This window comes from Alosa alosa, chromosome 16 (assembly GCF_017589495.1).
Source record: "Alosa alosa isolate M-15738 ecotype Scorff River chromosome 16, AALO_Geno_1.1, whole genome shotgun sequence".
NCBI lineage: Eukaryota > Metazoa > Chordata > Actinopteri > Clupeiformes > Clupeidae > Alosa > Alosa alosa.
Genome location: NC_063204.1, coordinates 6,188,919 through 6,205,302, shown reverse-complemented (window position 1 = coordinate 6,205,302; position 16,384 = coordinate 6,188,919). Strand labels below are relative to the sequence as shown.

The window sequence follows — 16,384 nt, the reverse complement described above, 5'->3', positions numbered from 1 at the left end:
AGAATGTTTACAACTCCCACAGCCACACAGAAAGCAAAAGCGAGCCCAGCCCCAATTGCTGCTCATTAGAAGGTACAGCGAAAGAGCCCGTAGCAATGTAGCTTAGCAAACACGCACGCACCATTTATCAAAGGGTCTTAGTACGGTGGCTGCCTGACGCGCTTTTGGCCTGGAACAGCCTCTGCCGCTGGGGGAGAGGGGAGTGTGGGGAGGGGTGGGGTGGGGTAGGCTAGGCTTGCGGTACTGCTGGGGGTGTAACTCACGCCTGAGGTTTCCACTTCTCTTAGCGCAATGCTAAAGGACTGGTTTGGGTTTCTGCTTGTCTTTAAAGGCCTTTTCCGTGGTTACTGCGGTAACCAACTTTTTTTGGGCCCTCTCTATAATTGAGTCTTGCATTTTCGTCCCGGATTCCACAGCCAACACACAAAGCGGTGATTATTCCTAGGCAGCAGTCTGTGGGATAAAAAAGAGAGGGGAGAAAGAGAGAGAGAGATTGAATGAATGCCATGATTTTCTCAGGCAGCCCATTGGTTACTCAGTAGACACCATTTGGACTGTGCCTTTCACCGACGATGCTTTTGTTTGATCGGACCCTCACGTGGGGTTCACATCGTCCACAGCTGAGTGCATGGGCCACTGGCAACAACACACTGTTGTCATGTCACTTGGGTAAACAATCCCCATGGCTGCATATCAGTGGTCACAAAAACAAATCTATACACAGAGAGAGAGACAGAGAGAAAGAGAAAGAACACTCTAGACCCCCAGTATTTCTTGAGGGATTTTGTCCCTACACACCTTGCATACCAATTAAGGAACATATCCAAAGGTGCAGCGGCGCAGTGCAACACACTCACAACGCAGCCAAGAACTGCACTTGCCAAAACTTCACATTCCTTTCTAACAGAGGCCTTGACTGAATCACTGGTTTCTTCCCAGGCCAAGTCCGGCGTTGGTGGAGGGCTTAAGAGCTCGATTCTCATCCATGCCTAGGAATGTTCCTCCCTCCCTCCCCCCGCACATCCTCATCACATTGCCTTCATTTCACTCCCCTCGTCCCGTTCCGCAGTCCAGCGCATTCATGACTGGGGAAGAAGAAAGAACGACCAGCTTAATCAAACACAAAAGGGGGCTGTTAGATGTTCCAGGTCGCTCAGCGGTAGATGTCGGCTGAAGCCCTCGCCAACCCAGTCCCTACCCCCACCACACTCCTCTGTTTACTGTATGCGTAGATGGATCTGCTCGGTGACCGAGCGTAGTACGTCAACCATGTTGTTCTGGTCTTGATTGAGATCAAATGTGATCCACCACACTGGTTTTGCAACATATGAACAGACGTACACTCAAAGAAAATCAACACTCATCTGAAGTTTCAACAAATCATGACAGGGAAAGAACTGCTGGGAAGTGTCTTACATATTATGCTTGTAGAGGAACAAGACAGTTTTTCCCTTCAGTCTTCTTTTTTGCACTGAGCTGCCACACACTCTTCTCTGGTTTTCCACTCCGCCTGGTTATATAACTGTTTCCAGAAACTGGGATATTGACTGGAGGACAGCCCCCCCCCCCCCAAAAAAAATCCCTTCCAAAAACTCCAAGACTACAGCCAAAAAAGTTTTTTTTTTAAATCCCTAAAGATTTATGAGAATATCTTCTTGTATGAATAGAGTATAGGCACATCTGAAGCTACGCTCCATTCCAACACGCCGCCATAAATGTCCCAAGCAAAACCGTGCCAGCTGAGGTCATCAGAAGTCTCGCTCAGTTCAGGGCAACCGTCTCCTGCCAACCAGATTCACAAGGTGGAAAAATACTTCCTGTAAGCATGTCATTTAATTCAGATGAAAATCAATTACGATTTTATGGAGGGGAAACACCAGACTGAAGGTTATGATTTCAAAAGAATTTCTTTTTGAGTGATTTTTTTTTTTTTTTTTTTTTTCTTGAGTAATTGTAAGCTGTGAATAGAAATACTTGTAGAACCAAGTCATTTAAGGCTTTATTTATAACATACAATTTATTCATAAAAAGAACCATATGACAGGAAAGGCTTATACTGAGAGACATGGCAATAAATACAGAGGGAGCATGGGATTTTTTTCTCTTCTTTTCAAAACATGAGACATAATTGCACAAATAAAAAAAAGAAACTAGGCAGTAAAAGCAGGAAAACTAAATAAACTTTTTGGTCATCCAGTCTACTGAAGTTATTCTTTACGAACAAAGCACTCACACTTTTGTGTGATTTTAGAGAAGATAGGAGGTCAGGAAAGTCAGAAGAGATCTTCCAGTGATGTGAAAAATAACAAAAATAAAATAAATGGAATGATGCAAGAACTTGTCTTCCGGTTCTCAACTCTTGCTCCCAAGATTGATGTCAAATCATGACAGGAAGGACTAGAGAGTGAAGGAGCATCAGACAAAATCAAAATGGCTGCCAAACCTTAAGACTGATGATTCAGATTTCCTTGAAAAATATTGAAATCTTAATGCAAAAAGTCATCAGGCATTTTTTAAAAAAGGGTAGAATTATTGCATGAAGCAGATGCTGCATAGTTTGAAAGGAAGGGAGACAATACTTCACAGTAATCCATACTTCATTAGACATTTTAAAAACATTAAAAGGAATGGTCTCAATTTTTATAAATCTCCATTTTACCATTCTAAAAAATAAAAAGGAAACTAAATGGAATGGTCTCAATCTTTAAATGGCAGAAATCACCATGTGTTACCATTCTAAAACAAATCCCCAACAAAACAAAACAAAGCATTGCTTTTCAAACCGCCATTGAATGAAAGGCTGGGAAAAGTCATTCAAGCAACATAATGCCTAAAAGACCAACATTTCAAATGATAAAAAAAATATAGAAAGACTAGCGAGGATAGCAAAAGACTTGCTCTGTTGATAATACAACTAGTTAATACTGCTTCGACTAATGGTGTGGTGGCCATGCCTAATAGTCGATGCCTTGGTCGGTGTAGTGTGCACTGTACTCGTCATGGTAGCTGCCCTGGTACTCCTCCTCCTGGTACTCGGCCTGATAGTCACTGTCGCTGATCTCTGAACCGTTGGTGCCCGTGCCCTGGCTACCATTGGCATGGATAACGGGCTCTGTGGGCGGGGCGCAGTACTTGGGGTCGTAGACCTGGCGGCCCAGCCCGTACACGCTCATGCCCTTCTGGGAGGCCACCTTGTTGGTGCCCATCTGAAGGGAGATGGTGGAGGAGTCCACCGGCTGCTGCGCCACCTTTTGGTCAAAGATGTCCCTCCTGGTGCCTGGGGCAGCCATGCCAGCCTAGAGAAAGAAAAAAAAAAAAAAAAAGAAAGCAAACAAGCAACGGAGGATTAAATCTCTGAGAATGAGGTGTCTCCATACACAGTCACCTGAAAAAACTATGGCTATGTTGTGCTGTCCTAGTGCACAGGGAATCGGTGTGTACCTGACTTGCTCCTTTGTTGGTGCCCATCTGTAGACTGATGGTGGTCTGGTCGTAAGGCTTGTCCGTCTGCGTCTTTGGATCGTACAGATGTCTCCTTGTCCCGTAAGCAGTCATGCCGGCCTGGCTCGCACACTTATTGGTTCCCATCTGTGAGACACAAGATGATTCATGTTATTATTAGCACCAGCAGTGGTACGATTGGGAACACTTCAGGGACAACAGTGCTGTACTGATGTACTAAAATAATCTTTGGAAAGGAGTGAAGTCTCACCTGTAGTCCGATTACACATTGGCCAGCTTTCATCTTCTCATCGTCAAAATGGCGTGCTTGCTTGTCTGCGTATTTCACCCCGATGTCAATCTTTGAGTCCATGCCTTTGGTCTTTCCCTGGCAGACACAACGAACACAAATTGTAGGAGTGAGCAAAAGAAAACATCAAGATATTTAGTCCAAATAGAAACAAACAAAACAGGCCAGGAACCCCCCTTTAACCCAGAATTAGAGGGGGCATACATACCATGCTGGCCAGAGCGAGCAGTGTGGTCTGGACTTGAGTCATATTCCCATTTTCAAAGAGGTCATTGGCTTCAAAGATATCATTGGGCTTCAAGCCATAAGTTAATATGGCTTTGATGAAATTCCCAAGGTTCTCCAGCTAAGGACGAACAAAGAGAACAGAGAAAATCATCGCTCTCTTTCTCTCTTACGCTCTTCTCTGGCAACACCACCAGGATGCAATAATCAGATAAAGAACCGGTTGTTAGTGAGAGTGGTAAAATGCCTTGTGAATAGGTCTGATTATTCCCAAGGCACGCCATGATTGCTGCAGGTCTGTAATGTCATTAAAATGTTAAAGAGAGGCTATTTCTGTAGTAGCATTGCCCTAAGAACACCTGTGAGTACAACCGGATACCTCTACAAGCCCAATAGGGAGAACCCCTAGCAGAAGAGAATTGCAAAATAGTTGTTACCTTGTGCCAGTTCAGCTGTGAATGGTTGATTTTCTTTATTGAACCAGGCTGTAGTTTGTTGATCAATCTGGAAAATGAATGAGGAACGTGATCACATTCTTTTTCATTAACAGTACTTACCAACCCATACAACATTGAAAACAGAGTTAATAGCAATTTAATACATCAACTATTCAAAATCCTTCTCAGCTAGCACAACTGTCAATGACTAAGAGAACATTCCGGATTTGTGGCCTATAATCTCCATTCCCAGCTTGTTACCCTATCTAGATTACTCCCTGCAGTATTTTAGGTGCATGTTCCTCTGCTTAAAATCGAGTACAGGATGTGTTGACTCCAAACACAACAAATGAGAACAACAAAAGATAACCGGGCAAGAACATGGAGGTAGAAGATAAAACCTGATAACCTAATATTTCTAGCACTTTTCATCTGCCTGTACACTTCTTGGTATGTAAGGGCAGTCACATGATTGTAGTGGCATGTATACCGGTATGCACATTCATATGATCATGGCATATTGTCCTCTTAACTACTTAACCTATGACTGTCATGTGACACCGTGTCACATGATCATGAGAATAGCCATTTCCAAATAGAGATGATGTATTATATTGTAATATACGTGACTTGTTCTTCTTGTACTGATCCTGAGTCAGTCCCTTCTCCCCTATGCAATTCACATCAGCTGTCTAAACAGCAGGCAGGCAGAGCACACGGTCGCCCACAAAGTCACAACGTCAGATCTACTCCAGTCTCCCAGGACTGAGCATGAACACACACACACACACACACACACACAGGAAACCAACACCCATACTAACACCACCCATACGATAAAGACGTATTTTCCAAGAAGAAGGAAACACTCGCCACCGATGCATGACACAAACCCAGACACAGACACAGACTCACTCGCACAAGATGACCCCATCCTTCAGACCCTTCTGGAAGTTGTCTCCGATGGGCATGCCCGTGACCTCCTCAATCCAGAAGCGCAGCTCCTCCTCTTTTTGCATGTCATACTTCTGAGCGATCTGAAAGGGGGGAAAAAAAAAAACACAACAAATCAAAATCGATGCAAATAAAAGCAACACACAAAAAACTAACATTCACACGACTCCTATTTCCACACCTACACAGTCAACACACCCATCTATCAGACGATGAAGACAATCATAGCTTTTTTTTGGAGGTAGAAAAGTTCAGCTGTCCTAAAAAATGTGGAAGCGAGTGCCTGGGGAGTGCAGTGCCAGGAGGTGGTTCTTTACAGATGAGAGCGCAAGGGGCCCGTGATTACATAATTAGGGCCTCATCAGGGGACCTTGGTTTCCTCCACTTGGGCCGTGTCAAATCAAATCAACACCAGATGCAAAGTGTTATTTCACCACCAAGGAACGGAGACGGACACACAAGTGACTAGAATCCTTTTACGAGAGGGAAAAAGGAGAGAGAGAAAAAAAAAACAAATTGGGTAGGTCATGTGCTGAAGGAGACAATCTTTTATAAAAGCTTTACTTGTTGTATTAACACACACACACACACACTTTTTGTTGGGGGTATGGTTATCGTTAAAACACTGTGTACCCGTTTAACCTTTTTGAAAGCAAAAACCATGGGAACAAATGTGGGAGGACAAAGAAAAGCAAAAGCAGTGATGCCTTCTTTTGAGAATAGTTTTGAGATGGTCCACACGATGAAGACTGAAGGCTCGTTGGCCTGCTTGTTGTAGAGCAAGAATGACTCACGTCATGGACTGGAAACACAACAACAACAACAACAACAACAACAACAACAACCATGAAAAAAAGACCCATCCCTTTGGTGAGTTAGGTCAGTGACATAAGCTTCCTGTTTCCCAGGTCCCGTCACAGGAAGCACGGTGGATACTGTGGACACACACGGTGGACTCTAAATAACAGCGGCCCTGCTGTCCTCTCTGAAAAGCGCTGTGTGGGTTCCTACCAGTTAGAGACAGAAGAGCTGCATTATCATTGACTACAAGGTCCGGTGACCTACACCTGCAACCGTGACGTCTCAGCAAATCCTCACGCAATTAAACACACCATATCAGAAGACCAGATAATGAGTATGTTTCAACCAGGTATTTAGATCAAGAGAAACTATTCCTGGAAGAGAGACTCTCTCAACACATTTATATCTGTGGCAGCAATTTGACAGCCATGCGTAAATGAGTGTTGAGTCACAAACATTCCCCTAGTATTTCCTGCTTGGCAGTACTATTGAAATGGATTGTCGTCATCACAAACATAAAGGAAGTGACCCATCTGATTGTGTTGTAGAGAAGAGAGATGGCCACGGTCAGAGAGAGTGAAGAGATCAAGATGGGCATGAAAAACACTGGAGGGCAGTTTAGACTTCCCACACAGAATTGTGGGAAAACAGGAATCTCCGCAACATGTGTGAAAGTAGAGCACAAGAAGACCCAGCGGCCCCTGGGCATGTTCAAACACACACACACACACACACTTGCAGCCATAACATATCAATAATCAGTAAGCTTGTCATTAAATATGGAACCAGCCACATGCCCTTGGACAAGCTGCCAAGTTATCACTTTCAGATTGGAAGGAGGCTTAGAGCTTCAGTTCCTGTGATCAGTGCTGACAGTTGCACAGGCACGGAAACAAACACACACACACACACACACACAATAAGAGTTTAAATTAATCTGATGACACCAAAGTCATTAATGGATCTTTGACATGTTAACTTTCTCGCACTGCAGTCTCTCTCTCTCAGACACACACACACACACACACACTTATTCAATTAGCTGACACTGTTGTCCAGAGCGACTTATAAAAACAAGATGATCTGAGGTACAGTGCGAATAGGATAATTGTGTAACAATAAGTACTACCTTGTACAAGAAATACAATGACAGTTAAGGGATGTAGATAAGAGGGATGCAAGTTAAGAATGTTGTGTTGCAGTTAGAAGAGGAGGTCCTCTCACAAGAGCTGGGTCTTCAAGAGGTTTTTGAAGATAGAGAGGGACACCCCTGGTCTGGTAACAAAACACATACACACACACACACACACAGGAACTGAAGTCAACACCCCATTATATAAAAAGTCTTCAAACACATTTGAGGCAGCGTGAAATGCACTGACTTTGCTGTAATGCTCCTTAACTTTCAAAAAGTGATTCCACCCCCCTCACACCGCCTTTTGCTCTATCTGTCTCACTCTTCCCAAGCTATCCCAGGACAGAAGGCTGAAGACAGACAGAGAGAGAGAGAGAGAGAGAGAGAGAGAGAGAGAGAGAGAGAGAGAGAGAGAGAGAGAGAGAGAGAGAGAGAGAGAGAGAGAGAGAGAGAGAGAGAGAGAGAGAGAGAGAGAGAGAGAGGTGATTGAGGAGGCCAGAGAGAAAACATCTGGACGCCACTCCATTTCACAGTCCACTCATTGTTTGGCTGCTCCCCTCACATACGCTAAACCCAGCACGCTCCCCGTGAGCCGATATTAGCTCGTTGCCACCACATCACTCACGTCACCCTGGCATGCTGCTCAGACGGGCAACGGGGAGGGAAATTGTTCAGTGTCAAGCAGAAACACTCACTCATAAAAGACAAAAGCCATACACGTCTACTCTCACACAGGAGTACATACCGACAGCCTTACAAATGCAGGCCTGAAAGGGAAAAGGCCCATAAACGTGTAGACGAATGTTCCCATGCACCCCCCACTCACTGCAGAAAGAAAAGGGCCATTTCTGTTAATCTACAGTCAATCACTCCCCCACACCAAGCCACTGTCAGCAGGAATGTGACCCATCGCCATAAGAGGGGGAAAAGGAATAAAAGGACATAGGGATAGTGTCCATGTCCTGACTGTTCAATTTGAGGTCAGGTCATGGCAGATCATTCCCCCCTCACCCCCTTCAGTTCAATGCACCATCCTCACAAAACTGACCGATGAAAAGGCCAAGGCCTTGAATGCAGCCACCATCTTGGGAAAGGGCACATCGGAGAGGTTCTGTTCCAAAACATGAGTCAGTGGAAGATTTGAGGCGCTGATGATATGAAAGGGTTTCGTTCGGGGAGCAGAGTGGCTGCATCCATGACAACCATCTCTGGAGTAATCGTGCAGGAATTAATCAGTAGCCTTTTGTGAGACTGAAGCCAGGGACCAATACCAGAAAGTACAGATGGGTTGTTCAAGAGAGAGGGATGGATTAGAGGGCAGAGCTTTTCTCTCCCTCCTCGCTCACTCTCTCCTTCTTTCTTCCTCTCCTTCTCTACACTTCTTTTGGCAGTCATGCTCTGGGAAGACTGCCAAGATCCCAGGGAGGGGGGAGCAGTGGAGAAATGAGACCCAGCTCTCTTTATATTGATGGAGTTGTTAAAGAGATCTTCTGGGGGGTGGGGGAAGGGGAGGAAAAAAACTAGAAGTTTACATCTCAAGTCGCTGTGGAAACTTCTGGAAGCTCCAGCAAAGCCCCACCCCATCTGCAAGCTCGAGCCCGTTTGCGTTTCCTGATGACATCCCTGAACCAGGCAAACATCTGGAGAGGCCAGGGATGGTGGCCAGGAGGTCAAAAACATGGCACAACCCAACTGTGTGGAGTATAATATCACCCTTGAGGACAATTCATACATGGTTTAATGCAAGTCTAGACAGTTCCTCAGTGGGATAAATATTCCTTTTAAAATGAAGCCTTTATAAGTCATACAAAAGGCATTTATGTGAAGCCTTCATTCTCATCAACATGCCACATCTTTGAGAGAGTGAAAAAGTCAATGATGCAATACAATCTGATCCAATGAATTACCTGAAGTACAAAATCCTGTTCAGCGCTCCTACAACCAGCTGCTATGCACTAAGGGCTACTAGCATGTTGGATCAACCATTTATTAAACCACACATGTGACAATGTATTGAACTGTGTTTGCACAATTATCCCAGCTGGTGCTCATTAATATTTAACCATGCGTTAGCTCTAGCAATGCTCAACCGACCACATAATGTGAGGCGATCGCTGGTACAATACAAGTGAAGTGAACTAGAAATGTTTACATAAGATCAAAAAAAGCCCAGGCAACATCAAACAACAAACCCATCTCCAAATCAACGGAGCGGTGCTGTACAGCACCATCTTTCACTATGTTCTTATCCTCTATAGACCCTTTCAACAATAAAAACAAAAACAATGCTTGAACGTTCTATTTGGTTCCCAATCTACTTCCTCTGCATTAAGATAACATATGGAATGTTAAAACAGAAGCCTTGTGGGGCCAACTATGATGCTGATAATGGAACTCTTGAAAGGGTCCATAAATCTACTGCTCAACACAACATTTTACATCAGACAAAATCGGTTTTACGCTCTGGTTTCCAATGTATGATTGAGAACCAATAAGGGTTTGTGCAAGAGTTTTCTGCACCAGGCAGATGTCAGAGACAACTGTGTGCGGCAGATAACGGTCAACAAAACACTCAGGGCCATCCTTTCAAGGTTAAATATTCATGGACATTTGGGGGTCAGGGTGGGGAGTATATCTAAAGGAGGCGGGAGAGACAACTAAAACAATAGGTCCAGGAAAAGGATGTTCCTGCTCTTCCTAAAATGGCAGCACAGGGTTAACAAACAGTCCTGATGCTGAGGACGCCCTGAACCAATCCAGAGAAAGTGTCATTCGTCAGCACATTACAGGCATTGCTAATAACCCTCCTCCTCTGACACCATCACCACCACCCAGGGTCACCCCATCTAACACTTGACATTGCTGAGCACAGGCAAAGGTGGTCGACTCAGAAAATGCCTCAGTGCCCAGTCAAGAAATCAGATCACATAGGAGTCACATCCATCAGCCAGAAATGGTGTGGTTACACCACAATGACCCAAACCACATCATTTATCTTCTCTTCGTCCTTCATCCATCCAACCAACAACAACCACCCCTTCTCTCTCTCTCCTTCTCAAAACCCTTTTGGCCTCTCCCAGGACAGAGAGTCCTGAGTGAGGACCTATTCATTCGGGCTTTGGCCCTCCATCAGGACACCGGAGATCCACGACCACAGAAGCAACACACACACACACACACACACACACACACACACAGCACCGGGAGATAAAGTCCAGGCCAGGCGGGCATGCCACAGTCAGTGTTGAGGAGAAACAGCTTCCCAGATTAGTGAAAAATTACTTTTTTTTTTTTTTTTTTTTTTAACACACCACCCTCCTCCAGACCCTCAGTGATGGAGAACATCACGGCTGATGGAATTTAGCCACTGCTGTGGCACGGTGGTGGGAATCCAGCGCCTGCAGCTCGGAGACGTGGAACTGCTCCAGGAGGTTATTATAAACAAATGAGCGAAGACTTGGGAGGCTTGGCTTTGACTTGGTCAAAGTGACTTTTCTTCCCTTTGATGCTTCAATTCAAAAGTACTGGCAGGACTACAAAACCCCCTAATATCAAAAGGTTGAGCCTTTAGTTAAGACTGTAGCAAAGTCTTAAGAGGACGCAATATCAGATACCTGAAAAGGGGATTTGTCAGTGGTCAGCATTCAAGAATTAAGATTTTTTTTTTTTTTTTGCCAAATTCTTTTTACTGAATTTGAGATAAGTCGGCAACAAGTCGTCTTCCGGAAAACACAAAAGATTCAGATGCGGTACAATCCCTTGCTCTGTGTCCCCGCTGAGCCAACAATTCGCCCACCCAAAGGCAAACAGGAACCACAATGGGAAAAACCAAACAGTTACTCCAAAGACCCTCATTGTGCAAGGAAAACAATGCATCCCAGACCTCTTGTAGGATTATGTCTAAAATTAAGCACAGATTTGGTTTGGCAAATTCGCTAGGTGCTCTTCGGGGAATCATCAGATGTGGACAGACCAAAGAAATGATGCCCGATTATTTTTCCCATATGTGAAGTGAAGTTGGCAACCAGCCATAAACCAAATTGACCTTTCTGACAGAATTATGCTGAGTGCTCGCACCATGCATGCCCTCTTCAACACTGATCTACATAAACATACGGTAAAATATGTGCAGTCTAGACTATATTTTCCAATTTACTTGACATCTCACATGGAAACACGACACTTCTGACCTCCTTCCACAACTTTCCAAGAAAGCATGAGCACTCAAACAATGCAAGCCTGCAAAACTACTTATTTTCGTCAAGTCTGATGTGCAAGCTTCCCCTCAATTCAATCTAATGCAACTTGGCAGCACCTTGCTCACTGGGTCATGAAAATCCAGATACACACTTCAACGGTCTACGTCTAAAGCAACAAACATTTGCACTGACATGGTTGAGTCAAGAGTTAATCAATGAGTCCTTTCTAGTCCCTATAGTTCTTTCTCAAGCCACCTAATAAAATGTATTTGCACATGTACAAAATGAAAAAAGAAGAAAAAAAAAAAGACTGGCTAGAACAATGTGTGATATGTTTGAACATTTGCGTGATATGTTGATATTTTATGAACTTTTGTCCATCATTCTCATCTACCATACTTTGAGGACTCAAACAAGGCAAATTAAAAGACAGTAACAGTCTATTAGTGCTGACAGTTACGGGGGGAGTCTGTAGAGTTAAGTCATACCAGCAAAAAAAGTAAAGACAAAAAACTCAATGTGTTCCACTTTCCTGTCAAAAACATTGAAAAATATTTGTTGGCTTTTCCAATAAACCCCAGTCCCTTGGCTGCCGTCGTGGAGAATACTTCAGAATCATACTGACATTAGAAAAGGAGCTGATAATTTTTCATTTTAATACCCCCCTTGGCAAAGTACAATTTTCTTCTCTTTTTTTCACCTGACCCACTTTAAGACATGCACGTCATTGCAACAGATTTTAATAAAGAGTTAAAACATGAGCGGAATGCAACAGCGGTCATTCGGCCATAAAAGAAAAACTGCCAACCCTGGCCAGCACCACAGCAATACAAACCAAGCGAACTAAATGGTAAGCAATGACAATGGCATCCAACTTCAAACTTAGTTATGCAACAAAGAGAAATCGGAGCCCAAACTTGGCAGCTGGGCTTTGGCCACATGCTTCATAGATATCCTCCATCACAGGAGGTAAACCCAAAGAACCTCAGCTTAAGTGAGTTTCCAGAGACTACCCATTGGCTATGCAAACTTTATCCAGATGAGAAGCCTCTTCAGGGACATAGTAAAGGGAGCTACAGTGGGACAAATTAAAATCCAGATGAGAGATTTTGAAATTAACATATTAAAGTACCACAGATGCAATAAGTTGCTCAACGAAGTTGATGCATAATATAGTCTACAGTAAGGGAATGCATATGTCAAAGTTACATGAACTGACAAATCCTGAACCACCACACAACGGAGATGAGCAATATTATCTTCCAACACCTCAAAAAACTAGCCTAATGCAATTTCAAACTGCTTCATCCGTTAATTTAAACAATTATGGGCAGTCACATGTTCATATCAAGTAGTTCTGTAGCATCCCAACTAATGGTCTCCTTCCACCAAACAACTTTGACAAGATTTGGGAAAGATTCTTGAAAGATTGTAGTCTAGTAAAGCTTGAATGGGGGGCATTAGTTAATAGACCCCAGTCTTTCAAGAACCTTCTTCAAATCTTGTCAAAGTTGTTTGGTGAAAGGAGGCCATAAGGAATGACAAAGTCTGACAACAATTCATCTGTTAATCTGTAATGTTTTCTTATAGGCCATTGTTTCTGCGGTTTGATAAACATTTGTCCTCTAATTACTTTACAGTTCGACCATGGCACAAAGTCAGAAAACGTTTGTATTAGAGTCAACTCTTTGCAAGTCATGAGGTGGATGAAGTGAACTTCTATTTAGTTCAGTCAGTGCAGTTCAGTCAGTTCACCATTCATTTAACACTAGTCCTGCCCACTTCCATCGGGTAACCGATGATGTCATTCTCTAACAATTTTAACAGGATCAGAATTCCACTTTCTGAGTTTGAGTTATAATTTAACTAGGTACAGAGAAGAGGTCACTAACGCGTTAACTGAAATTCGACCATGCCTGTGAGAAGATAACTTCAAAAGCTGAAAGAAAACTCTGATTTAGTGTAAGAATGGGTGGGGGCGCCATGCGATTTGAAATAGGACAGGCATTGTCCTAGCTGTGATTGAAGTTTTTTTCCAACTGTGCGGTCTATGCTTAACCTACACCTCACACATTAATTTGAAATAATCAGGTCTATGACTAATAGTCTAATTGACTATTTGCATAGCCTGCATCGACAATCCAAGATATTTAAATGGAAAGGCTAGTCTAAATGCACCATGTGCAACAACATCTTGCTACCCACATGCATTAGGGTCCTTGATTCGGCTCCTCCCAGAGAAGGATAACAATGAGTTGCACTTGGCTTTCGTCTCACGTAGTTTTAATCACACGTTTTTCTAAGAGGCATAATCTTCCCGCAACTTCAGTCAAATAATGAATGAAGATGGTATCCCATCCTAGTTGGGTCTTCGTGGAGGGTTTTGATGATTTTGCAAGACTATAATCTAGCCAACAAACAAAAAAAGATTAGGCTGCGTCGGACCGTGAGGGGAACCTTTGGAAATGTGGCTCCCCAAATCAACTCACGGCGCGAATAGATAACCAACGTTTTCTGAAGTAGGCTAGCCTAACCTACTCGTTTTGCTTATGATAAACAATAAATACGTCTATGCTTTTCTGTAGAACAACCATTGCAAAACTATAGTGGGATCCCTTCACCACTGTCCAGGTAGCCTAATGAATAAGATGATGTTGAATATGGTCATCCTTGCAGTTGTTGACGACGTCAACTGGCCTATCCGTCAAAAGCATAACACCATCAGTTAAACAGATGCTGGCTGTTTGCGAATGACTGAGAATTTTTTCTGCGTAGCCTTTGGAACCTGGCCTCGCCTGAAAACTCAGCTGTAACCGGTTTGGACAACGAAAACAATACAGTAGGGTACTGTGCATTAAACATGTCCACACTTTACCTTGCTTTTAACCTCTGCGGATAATCCGTAGGCTGGTCCCTTGTTGAACTGGGTCATGATTTTTAGTTGCAAAGTTTATAGTTAGAAGAGTCAGGAGCTACAAAGTAGCAAAAACGTGTATTTTCCGAGATTTCAAGCAGCGATGAAAAACCGGTATCCCGGGGGTACAGTCCACACAGAAGAACAAAAATCCGTGCGTGTCGGTCCGTCACTGGAGTTTGGTGAAAGAGGCTGCGTGAACTCTGAAACTTCTCGGTCCGATAGCTCATTTTGTGTGGAAAAAATGTCGCAAGAGGACTGACGGCTCGTGGCGGACCAATCACAGGCGCGTATTTTACATACCCTCTTCCCATTGTTCGGCTACATCGCGCTGCAGTGAAAGTGTGGTTCTGAGCCTCAAATATTACAAAGTATCTATTGCCAGATACTGATGGAGTAGGCTAAAACGCCTAGGTTACTATACAATAGGCTAAAAGCCTACTAAAATCAAATGGTGAGGGATAAAATACATGGCCTATTGCTTTCCACTAATGTGTAGTATTTTATATAACCATGTAGCCTATTTGCAATTGTCTTTGGGTTCTCCCCACCTCCAGGTAAACAAGTTATTGGTAAAACCAAACAAACCCATCCCTATCTACTGTTTGCTGCATACTGCCTGCTACTCAATAAAAACTGCAGACCAAAATGTCTACCTCACCATCTCTGGCAATTTGACAGTGGCTCAGTTGGCTTCTGGATGATGAATACACCAAATGCATTCAACCTTGGCAATGGTCTGTGCCGTAATCAGTATCTTATAGGACTGGCTAGAGCAATGGCTTACTCACAGGTACAAAATGCTGAGTCTGCCGTGGCGTACAGTCACATTCCTCTGTATCAGCCAGCCAAGGTTGAAGAGAGGAGGACCAAGGGCATGAATAAGCCACACAGTACGATAGAGAGGAGGGGTCTATTAGCAGTGATACTTATCTCTCCCCAAGCCATTCAAGTCTGGCTGGCTATAAAGGAACACTGTTTCAGACTATGCCAGTCAATAGTGGTTGGCTTGTGGCTTTGAGGACAAAGATTGGGACATTGGACAGGGGGCCAGGGGGGTCCATCCTCACTCACTGATGTGGTTGTCTTGTCTGTTGTCATGGGCGTGTATTTGTGATAAGTTAAGAGTTTGTTTTTAACTTTATACCATAACGTATACAATTTTCAGAGGCAAAAATACCAGTAAATCAGTAATGGTTACTAATGGAAAACAATTCTCATATTGATATTGAAGGTTAAAATGAAACAAGTAGTGAAAGTCTTGCAGGCATATTTTCCACAAAGCATCTGCAATAATGTATCTGCCCTACACCTACACAAAACCTCAACCTCTCTTGTGGGAGTTCACCCTAGGAAGAGTAACAGGCCCGACAAGAGAGCAAGGAGTGCATACATTAACCTCCTAGTAACCCCCTTTCAAAAAGCCAGTTATTACAGTAACCTCAACCCTCTTGCCCCCTACAACCTGCTCTCCACCACCATGGCTTTCATGGAGGTATCAAGGGATCATCATGCAAGGCACACCTATGGGGCGAAAAAGAACTCCATCTGAAAAGATTTAGGTCAGTCTGATTAGGGGCTACAATTTCACTAGAAAGTGTTGGGAGAGGTCTGTGGTGAGTTATAAGACCATGCCTCTGCCCTCTACTCAGCACATGGGGCTAGGGAGCTGTAGGGGAACACCTACGGCAGTTTTGTGTGTCTGTCTTGCAGGAGTATCCAGTCCACTGGTTCTCTCTCGCTCTCTCAACACCCACAGGGATCCAGTGGTGTAATTAAGGTAATTTTAGAGCACTACACCACTTAGGGACAGTCACTGCCCGTAGGAATAGTGACACGGATAAGCGTGACGTGAATATCTCCGTAAGTGGAAGCGCAGGCTGTGGCTGATGAAGCAGCACAGACTCTCATTAGGGGCTCGGCTGCTCCTGTCGGACTCAGTATCGTCCAGGCAGCAGGAGGGAGGTT

The 16,384-nt window shown here is 43.8% G+C and overlaps 1 protein-coding gene across 1 annotated transcript; it reads right to left on the bottom strand.

Annotated features, from left to right (window-relative positions):
• Positions 1 to 1,974: 1,974 nt before the first annotated feature.
• Positions 1,975 to 14,663, bottom strand: cnn3a (calponin 3, acidic a). Its single transcript, XM_048266715.1, has 7 exons — positions 14,378 to 14,663; positions 5,329 to 5,450; positions 4,414 to 4,480; positions 3,960 to 4,097; positions 3,713 to 3,829; positions 3,442 to 3,588; positions 1,975 to 3,296 (listed from the first exon to the last, which is right to left on the bottom strand). The coding sequence occupies exons 1-7, from the start codon at positions 14,432 to 14,434 to the stop codon at positions 2,955 to 2,957; spliced, it is 990 nt and encodes a 329-aa protein (XP_048122672.1). The 5' UTR covers positions 14,435 to 14,663; the 3' UTR covers positions 1,975 to 2,954.
• Between the last annotated feature and the right edge of the window lie 1,721 nt (positions 14,664 to 16,384).

Bases quoted from the DNA above. Each gene is read 5' to 3' on its own strand.
- cnn3a (XM_048266715.1), bottom strand. From the start codon at position 14,434: ATGACCCAGTTCAACAAGGGACCAGCCTACGGATTATCCGCAGAGGTT. The intron at 3,830-3,959 runs GTATGTATGCCC...TGTGTCTGCCAG, and splicing joins TGCTCGCTCTGGCCAGCATG to GGAAAGACCAAAGGCATGGA. The intron at 3,297-3,441 runs GTACACACCGAT...TTCTTTCTCTAG, and splicing joins CCAACAAAGGAGCAAGTCAG to GCTGGCATGGCTGCCCCAGG.